Raw genomic sequence first — 10348 nt, forward strand, 5'->3', positions numbered from 1 at the left:
TACATAAATCAAGTAAAGAAAAATATCTTAATAAACTGTTTTCTTATCATCCAAAATCACTCATTTTTCCCCAGAGGCTTGACTAAATACTTTTATTTTGTTTTCCTAATACTAACTGCTGCCTTTTTTTTTTTAAGATCTGTCTATTTTTATTGGAAAGGCAGATACACAGAGAGAAGGAGATACAGAAAGATCTTCCATTTGCTGGTTCACTTCCCAAGTGGTCGCAACGGCTGAAGTTAGTTAAGCCGATCCCAAGCCAGAAGCCAGGAGTCAGGAGCCTCTTTCGGGCCTCCCACATGCTTCTGACCGTCTGCTATTCCTTCCCAGACCACAAGCAGGGGGCCAGCAGGAATGTGGGGTAACTGCAACACGAACTGGCACCATACGGGATCCTGGCACATGCAAGCCAAAGATCTGGCCACTAGGGCATCACACCAGGCCCACTGATAGCTTTTTGAGCATTTAAAATGGTGGATAGTATTGAATCTCTCTTAAAATCAAACTGATAATGGGAGTGAGCATTGACCCTGGTAGTTAAGATATCCACATCCAACACTGAAGAACCTAGGTTTGATTCCCAAGTTTGGCGACAGACTCTAGCTTCCTGCCAGAGCAGACCTTGGGAGACATTGGTGGTGGCTCAAGTGACTGAGTTTCTGCTGCCCACATGGCAGATCCAACTGAGTCCCGACCTTTGGCTCTGCATAAGCCCCAGCCAAAATAAACATTTGGGAACATGAACCACAGTTTAGAATTCTCTCTGTTGTGTTGAATCTTAGCATTAGCTATCAGTTTACACAAATTTAAAGGATAAATGATGATAGGGCCAGGGCAGTGGCATAATAAGCTAATTCTATGCCTTGTAGCACCAACATCCTATATGAGCACTGATTCGAGTGCCGGCTGCTCCACTTCTTATCCAGCTCCCTGCTAAAGGGCCTGGGAAAGCAGCAGAGGATGCCCAAGGCCTTGGGCTCTTAAACCCACATAGAAGACCCAGAAGATGCTCTGGGCTCCCAGCTTCAGACTGGTCCAGCTCTGGACACTGCAGCAGTTTAGGGATATCTCTCCCCATCCCCCATACTTCCTCCTTTCCTCCTACCCCCTCTCTCTGCAACTCTTTCAAGTAAAACAAAAATCCTCTTAAAGAAATAAAGGAGACATGATGAGAAATTATTAATAGATTATAGTAAGGGAACAATGCTAAAACTCATCCTACTTGTCGTGCTTTAGTATAAGAAGCAAGTTGATCACAATCTCTCAACCTAAAACCTTCGAATTTGTTTCATGGATCTTCATGATATTCTCCTGGACCTCTTCATCAAAGGTCATAATTCAAAATTATAGTATAGGTTGCCACAAGCCTAATATGTGGCCTTAAGCAGCTCACTTAAATTTTTGGGTCTTGCCTGGCTTATCTGCCTAGATTACTGTTTCTCCATACAGCATATTTTTTTAAGATTTATTTATTTTTATTGCAAAGTCAGATATATAGAGGAAGGAAGAGAGACAGAGAGGAAGATCTTCTGTCTAATGATTCACTCCCCAAGTGAGCCACAACGGCCGGTGCCGCGCCCATCCGAAGCCGGGAACCAGGAACCTCTTCCAGGTCTCCCACGCGGGTGCAGTGTCCCTCGACTGCTTTCCCAGGCCACAAGCAGGGAGCTGGATGGGAAGTAGGGCTGACGGGACTAGAACCCATGTCCATGTGGGATCCCGGCGCATTCAAGGTGAGGACTTCAGCCTCTAGGCCACCATGCCGGGCCCCATACAGCATATTTTGATCTCCCATATTGAGGACTCCATCCAAACCCTGTCTGCGGTAGTGCGCAGTAGTCTCCAGTTTTAACATCACCTCTGCTGTTTTCTAACACTAAAGCTGCTGGTAACTGTTACAATTCCACCTTCATTCCATTATACTTGCATCCTTTTGTATGTTTTTTTCCTTGAAGCTCTTTTTCTTTTTTCTTTTGTTACAATGAAATTATATGAAATACTGAGAAACAGCTTGAACCGTTGTTCTTATTTGATACCTAGATATCCATATAAAGCTTTAGGAAACTATAATTCTAACAGAAGAGACTGCTTATTAATCAGTCAAAAGACTGACAATGCTTTTCAAGATAATTAGTAATGCCCTGAGGGTAAGCTGCTGCATACTTGAGCATTATTTGGCATTCATAGTAACTACTGAAACGAAGAACTTGGTACCGAAAGAGTAATAGAGATCAAATTGTTACTTCTGTACATCATTTTGCAGTTGCAAATTCCCTTTTATGATGATGCAAGGGTGCATTTAGTAAATTCAAGAACACTTCCAAAAGCTCATGGAAAATGAATCACAAAACTAAAAAAATAGTGTTCAGAAGCTTGGGGAAGCCTCTCACATAACAGAAAAACAATCTATGCATCTAGTTGATGTGTGACTTCTGTAAATAACAATGGAAAAGACAACTTGTTGTTGATTCTGGCCAACCCCTCATACTCACGCATGGTGCCTGAGGAGCTCAGACAGAACTTCAGCGGGTCTGTATACTGTTGACATCTCAAGACTCTCAAACAGGTCGACATCTCTCACAGCAAGCATCAGAGGGGTCAAGCCATGTTGGTTTGGAAAATTAATGTCCAGGAACTCTTCAGATGCCTTTAAAAACATGAAGTTTTGTTTCCACTGTGTTTTTTTTTTTGTCTGGCTCTTTGTATTAGTAATGACATTGCCATGCCTTGGCCAATTTCTCATTTAGCTTCAATGTATTCTTTTCCTAAATCTACCCTTAAAGGGAGGTGTTGTGGCCAAAGAACAGAAGTTTGAAAGACAGATTTGGTTTTGATCATAGCTTCCTGAGTTGTTTATGCAGCCTCATTTGTTCAATAGCAATTCAGTTATTTTGATAAAACAAAGGATATCCAGTTAAATGATGATTAATTTTTATTTGGGGGCATACAAATAGTAAAATTAAGTATTTATTGTTGATCACAGATTCAAATTGAACCAGATATCCTGTATTTTTTTATGCAAAAGTTAACAACCTTACCTACTGAACTTCAGGGTCCTCGACCTGAGAAGTTGGAAAACTGGAGTCTTCCTTCTAGGGTTGTTTTGATTATTTTAATGGAATATGAAAAGCACTTATCAGAATGCCTAACAGTAAATGCTCAGTTAGCATTGGTTAGATAAATAAATGAATTAGCATAATAAGGTTGCTCATTAAGTTACACTTGTATAATCAAGTGGAAGTGGGTATGTGGATGCTACTTGTTGCTTCAATGAAAGTAAAATTTATTTTGAATAATATAGAACTGGAAAACTGCAGGAAGCTCAAGATACCCAAATTGCTTATTTTGCAGACAAAATCCAGTACTTTCTATCCACACTTCATTGTATGTCACATTAGCGTATTTAGTGCCTGCACCCCAGCTTCTCTAGGGAAAAGCGGTAATGATATTACCTCAGCAGGGTGCTGAGGGAATTCGTTTTTTTTCAGATCCAAAAAGAAATCACCTCTTACATCAGTGTTTATTGTTAGTTAGAACAAATAAAAAGTTCTGAGCCGAGAATAGTCTTGCAATAGCACATGAATTCATCTGGTGCTTACGATCTGCAAACCATTATAGTCACCATTTCTCAAAACCGAGCAGAAACACATGAATGGAAATAGATAACAGGTTAGAATTTCAACTATTGAAGCTACCATTAAAATAAAATTTATCATCTTTCAAAATATTTCAAAGGTTTGGTTCACCATACATGTCAATTTAAGACTATCATTTAACGCAACAAAACAGATGTAATGTGTCTTTAGGTTTTACTACATTTATCCTTGAATTGTACAAGATTAGAATGGCTTTCATTTCTCTTTGTCTATATTTGTCTTTCCCCTAAGGGATTAGAGAAAGTGGTTGCCTAGCAGCCATTGATTTTCCTTCAGTTGGAAGGTCACATGGTCTAGACAGTATCTGTGAAAATAAATGCCAAAAGTAGGCAACCCCATAATTAAGGTCCTTGATGATGCATATGACCTCACTGAAGCTTTGGGGAGAAAAATAGCTGGAAGTTGAAAATCTTAACAGGAGGATCAATAACCCAAGGAAGCAGCATTTGAAAAAGGGGGGGGTCCTCTTAACTTTTTGAGTCACAGCTAAATATTACGTAAGGCATAGGCTCTTTGATTTCCTTTTTGGGATAAAGATAATAACTGCAGCTGGTCCAGAGGGATCTAAACAGCAACTGTGCAAATGGCAATGATGTCAGGGGAGCATCTGTGAGCTAGCTGGCAGTGGTCCTCTGGGGCTTCCCTGGGAGCTCAGCATTCCCCAGGGTGCTCCGTGACTGCTAGCATCCAGTCGTAGCAAGGTGGAAATAAGCCACTGTGAGATGCGTTTAGTATTTTGTTTTTCACTCCAATATCCTGTTTGATTTGCTCCTCTCCAATGTCTTGCCAGAAACTTTCTGGGATTGAGTTTGAAAATAATTTAACTTTCTTCCTATGGAGCCCTGTAGGCCTGTGCCCTTCTTGCCATCCACCCACTTACAGGCAGAAACAAACACCCATTTAACTAACCAGTAAATGTTGAAGTTGGTTGAGATTGCCTTGCCATGCACTTTGCAGAAGTTGCCTTTGGGGAGCCTGGTTTCCACTGATAGCCAAGAGCTGCCTTTGGATAGCATAGCTAGCCACATGGAGAGCCGTTTGGTTGCTATAATTGCAGAGAGTGATGTCCGCACCCTTTTCCAGAAGAAATTCAACAACCTGCAACACAATGTTCTTATTGTCAAATACTGTTTGTGTTCTCAGGACCAGGCAGAAAACGGATGTGGCTTGGATTTATAACACAGGAAAGGAGAACAAGAAAGGAATTAAGAAATTAAAGATTGAGTAAGATGAAGGTAGCTGCTTTCCTTCTTAAACATAGGAAACAAATGTGGATATTGTCTGGGTATGATTTGTCAAGACTAGACATTTACTTCTTTTTATTATTATCATTTTATGATACAGTTCCATAGGCACTGGGATTTCCCTTATCCCCTCCCCAAATCTCTCCCTCCTCACTGAGTTCCTCTATATTGATACTATAGTATAGTATAGTATAGTATAGTATAGTATAGTATAGTAAAGTTCTTCATAATGTATGTTAAATCCACAAAACATGAAAGTTTTACAATTGTCTATAACTTAGACTGTGACATTCAGACCTCACCACACCCACGCAGATGAAAGGAATGCAGTCACTAGACCCATCACTGCCGCCTCTCAGGGTCCACATCATCAGTGAGCTGGACATTGAATCCAGGATCTCTGGTAGGAGACACAAGCATCCTGACAGTGTCTTCACCAAATACCCAACCCCTGAGGAGGTAATTTACTCAACAAACATGGTTTCACCTCCAGTTGTGTATCAAAATCTATACCCAGTGTTGAGCCTCCAAGAATGAAAAAGACAAGTAGCTAGCCTTTAAAGTATTTGTAGTCTAGCAAAGGAACAGAGACAAATAAAACGACAATTGCAATACAGTGTGGTGAATGTAACGGTGGAGTTGAAAACAGAAGGCTGGAGGGGATCACTTAGAAGAAAGCTTTTGGGTCTGGTGTGGTGGTATAGCAATCTAAGCCTCTGTTTGTGGTGTAGGCATCCCATAAGGGTACTAGTTTGAATGCCAACTGTTCCACTTCCAATCCAGCTCCCTGCTTATGTCCTGGACAAGTAGTGGAAAGTGGCTCAAGTCTTCTCTCTCTCTCTCTCTCTCTTCATTCTGTAACTCTGCCTTTCTAATAAAAATAAATAAATATTTTTTAAAAGATGAGGAAGAAAGCCATTATGCCCAGGAAGACTTTCTGGAGTAGATAATGTCTTAGCTGGGATCTGATTAGATGCAGATAACCAGGTAAAGATTAGCAGAAATGTTCCAAGTAAAGCACAGACTGTGAATCAAGTACTGTGAACTAGAGGGCAAGTAACAATCAAAACTCTAGAAGGAATTATATATGGCTGGAGCTCAAATAGGAGGAGGAAGGGAAGGAGACCCAGGTGGAGAAGTCAGCTGCCATGAGACCCTGAAAGGCTTTATTAACCCCTATGAAGAGTCAGAGCTGTGTTTTCAGAATAACAAGCAACTAGTGAAACATTTAATTGGAGAAATTAGGTATCAGTGTTTAGAAATCACTCTGCTGCAATCGATTGATGTGAGGGAAGAGTGGAAGTGGGGAGGCTGTGTGGGGACTCCGGAAAATGTGGTGGTGAGAGGCAGGAACATTGCATTGGTGATGGAAGGGTGGAGGGCAAAATCAAGGAACATCTAGGAGACAGAGTGTACAGGGTGTGGTCACTGACTAGGGAGGGGAGCTAATGGCAAGCCAGAGATCAAGAATAACACCTAAGTTTCTGCCTCTGGTACACTTTTATGCATTTTCTCTGCTGCTTCTGTAGACCAAATGACCATAGTCCCTCAAGGGACCCGAACTGATGAAATTCTGTTCCCACCGGTCTTTCTGTTTCCACATGCTTGAGGGACACCAATATTTCAGGGATGAAAAGAACCTATCAAGAAGGCCAGATAGAAGTTTGCTGGGGGAGCTGGCTTTGTAGCACAATTGGTTAAGGTCAGATTTCCCACACCCAAGCCAGCTTCCCCTAACGTGCCTTGGAAGGTAGCAGTAGATGGCCCAACTGTTAGGGCCCTTGCACCCACAAAGGAGACCTAAATGTAGTACCAGGCCCCTTATTCCAGCATGACCAAGCCCCTGATGTTGGGACCCAGTGCAGCCATTCCCACCCAGTGTGTGGAAAAATCTCTCTCTCTCTCTCTCTCTCTCTCTCTCTCTCTCTCTCTCATTCTTTCAAATAATGAGTAGATTAATTTTTAAAGCAAGTTTTTCAGGAAACTCAAAGGGAAAAAAATCAGGAAGAAATAAATGGAAGAAAAAACAACAGGAAAAAAAATTGCCTTCAAGATTCCTAAGCGCTGAAAGTGGGGCATAACATTGGTAAGAGCCGTTTCAATAGAGTGTAGAAACACATGTCAGGCTGCAGCAGTCTGAGAACATGAGGAACTAGAAGCACTGTGGATAGGCTGGTAGAATATTCTTTAGAAGTCATTTGTCTCTACGCAGGTCTCAGGCAGGCACTGTTGTTGTTTTAGACAGATGTTTCCATGGTGAAGAACCTTGGAAGACAGAGATGGTATCTCCCTCGGGAACAACTGGAAAGCATGCTTACTATCCACTCAGAAGATTCAGATTCCTAAAGCTGAGAATTCCTCTCCCATAATAATTCTGTATGGGCAGAATATACTTTGCTCTTTTCACATTGCCTTGGGCAATTTGGGGCTCAGCAAAGTGAAGCAAATGCTGGTGTCTCACCTCTGACTATTGTGAGTAATAAACTCTCACCTGTCTCCAATTCAGGAGTCTTGCATTTTCTGCAAGGATCCTAGTTGTGTCAGCCTAACTTGCTAGATTCAAATGGGGAATGACTTCAAATACTTCAAAGTTGGCTATTATTACTTCCTGGATTCATCATGGTCCCACACAGGCCAGCACTATCATCAGAGACACAAAGTGAAGGACTCCATGTTTCTGACATGGGGGTAAAATTGGAACTCCTCAAACAGAATATATTACTTTGTAGTGGTGGAGGGAGACCAACAACCATCTTATCTAGGAAGAAAGCATCTTAGGCCCCTGGAAGTCCAGGGAAAGGAAGAGTGTGTAATGATCTTTGTCTTCCAGAACCAACCTTGGAGCTTTCCTCGGGAAGAAAAATATTGCAGTGTGTGGCTCTCTTGGACCCTGGTCTAAGTTTACTTAAAACTTACTAGCTGCTGGGCCCGGCAGCGTGGCCTAGTGGCTAAGGTCCTTGCCTTGAAAGCCCCGGGATCCCATATGGGCGCCGGTTCTAATCCCGGCAGCTCCACTTCCCATCCAGCTCCCTGCTTGTGGCCTGGGAAAGCAGTCGAGGACGGCCCAATGCATTGGGACCCTGCGCCCATGTGGGAGACCTGGAGGAGGTTCCTGGTTCCTGCTTCGGATCAGCGCGCACCGGCCCGTTGTGGCTCACTTGGGGAGTGAATCATTGGACGGAGAATCTTCCTTTCTGTCTCTCCTCCTCTCTGTATATCTGACTTTGTAATAAAAATAAAAATCTTTAAAAAAAAAAAAACTTACTAGCTGCTGGGCCTACTACCCCAGGTGCCTGTGATCACAGTTTGGTCACCAGTTCCCTTAACATTACTGAGAAATCTCCCTAGAAACAGCAACCAACAGCTGTAGTTCTTGAACCTTCCATGTAAAATCCTGCCAGTACCTCGTGCCCATTCTCCAAAGCCATCTTACTTCACAGGGCACATGAATGTCATTCAGTTCTTGACATGGACAGGCAAGCTTGAAAATCTTCCAGAACTGAGGGCCAGATTCAATGATTCAAACCTAACTGAGAACCAAGAGGCCACTTTAGAGGTACTATCAACCTGTGACCCCCAAGCATTGTAGATCCTGCTTGTGAGGGAGGTGGCAAAATGTCAAACATCACCTTATTTCCCTCAGAGGGATCCCCAAAAGTGTATTTGTGTTATGAAAGCCAGAATTTAACCTGCCTTCCACCTAAAAACATGATTAATACCTTTGGATAGGTATTAATGTTTAAGGAAAACAAATACCAGCAGTAGAGAATGGAGCCCTCAGATGATTGAAGCTTCTGTTGGCTACCTGGCAGAGCTTTCACAAAGGGATGGCTGGCCTGTCACCTATGACCTCTCCTTACTACAGGCATCAGCAATCAGGAAAAGGTACAAGAAACTTTGTCCCTGATTTTGGTTCTCCAAGACACCATCTCTTTCCTTGATGGCGTTCACGTTAGCTCAAATTACTAGCACAGAGATTAAGGATGATAAAATTACCTTACACTTTTTCCTCTTTGCAGGCTGAAGTGAAGTCTGTGTAATTGTTAATACATGTTATTCTACTTTCATTGATGCCTGGGGCCAATGATCCCGATGAGTTAGGGAATTTGTTCAAATGAAGGAGCCCAGGACCTTGACATGGATGTTGCATGAGACAGATTCAGAGATTCTATCTAAATGTTGGCCAACTCAATCAGCATGGCTAACAGAGCAGTGGGCTCACAAGAAAAGTCACCCAGACAATATAAAAAGGAGTGGTAGACATTTCTGACAAAACTCCATGGGTTTCCCACATTTCTGAAATTCTTGTGAGCAGAGGCACTGGCTGCCTTTATTTCAGACTATTTTTCAAACTTCTTTGTACAATAAACAGTCTTGGAAGACAGGGACAGGATCTCCCCTTGTGCTTACTGCCCAACTCCAAGCGCTCACATTTTCTCACTATTGCCTACCATGCTGAGAAGGATCTTACAAGTTCCTGCACACAATGATAAACATTATTAGTAAGACCTGAATGGAGTCTAGTCTTCGATTTGTTCACTTGGCAATGATGTGTCAACTCTGTGGACCTGGAGATGCAGTCAGGAAACAGAGAGTGCAGTCTTCACTTATTTATTCCTATTCTCCTACTTTAGGTGAAGTGTGATTATTTTTTTTAGAACAGAGACTTAATTCCCAGCTACTTATAGAGCTAAGAGAGGAGAGTGGGGAAGGAAGAAAACCTCTTGTGTGGTCCCACCTGCCTAACAGCCTTGTGAGTGCTACCACTGTTTGATGTGCCTTTGTATCCATGGGAAGTCCAGTCCCTTGCCTTGGACATCGCAGGAGTATCTGTGGACTGACTGACGGTGTTTGTCTAAATCCAGGGTATCTCTTTTGTGCAAATGGGGGGTGGGGTTACTCAGAAACATCTCAGTCTCAGAATTCTAACTTGGAAGAACATTCCCCTCAGTCCAGCACACCATGTGTTACCTCTGCTAGATTTCCTTCTGCGGCCGTAATGAGCGGTGTGTTCCCAGTCTGTGGGTGCTGAAAGTCGAGGATTCCAAGCGTTGAATGGACTTGGGCGATGTGATCACAGATGAGCTCCACATCACCTCTGGAAACGACTTCCAGGAAATCATGAATAAGTTTATTTTTATTCATCTTGCTACTTCCATAGAGTCCCCTGCAGGAGCAAAAGAAATGAGTTAAATTATACGGGAGCCAACGAAGTAGTGGATGGCTGTAGTCTAACATTCTGCCTTTACTGTCACCTGTTTGCTTTTTCATGTATAAAAATATTATAACAATTTTAGCTATCAGCTTGCAAAAGAGAGAAATCCTACAATTCCTCCAGACTTGGCATCTATATTTTAAATTAGGAGTAACAGCAATTTGATCATTACTTTGGAAGAGCCACAGTCGTACTGGGGAGAAAGGAAGGATCAACACCAGGATAGAAAAAGC

The 10348-nt window shown here is 42.3% G+C and overlaps 1 protein-coding gene across 1 annotated transcript in view; it reads right to left on the reverse strand.

Annotated features, from left to right (window-relative positions):
- MAP3K19 (mitogen-activated protein kinase kinase kinase 19) overlaps positions 1-10063 on the reverse strand; it is a 54171-nt gene extending 44108 nt beyond the window's left edge. The window contains exons 1-3 of the mRNA XM_004589394.3: positions 9872-10063; positions 4566-4754; positions 2493-2647 (exon numbers count right to left, since the gene is read on the reverse strand). Of these exons, the coding sequence (XP_004589451.3) occupies positions 2493-2647; positions 4566-4754; positions 9872-10045 (518 nt within the window). The 5' untranslated portion in view covers positions 10046-10063. The remainder of the gene's footprint in view (positions 1-2492; positions 2648-4565; positions 4755-9871) is intronic.
- Positions 10064-10348: the final 285 nt, after the last annotated feature.

The sequence above is a fragment of the Ochotona princeps genome, chromosome 5 (genome assembly GCF_030435755.1).
Source record: "Ochotona princeps isolate mOchPri1 chromosome 5, mOchPri1.hap1, whole genome shotgun sequence".
Lineage (NCBI taxonomy): Eukaryota > Metazoa > Chordata > Mammalia > Lagomorpha > Ochotonidae > Ochotona > Ochotona princeps.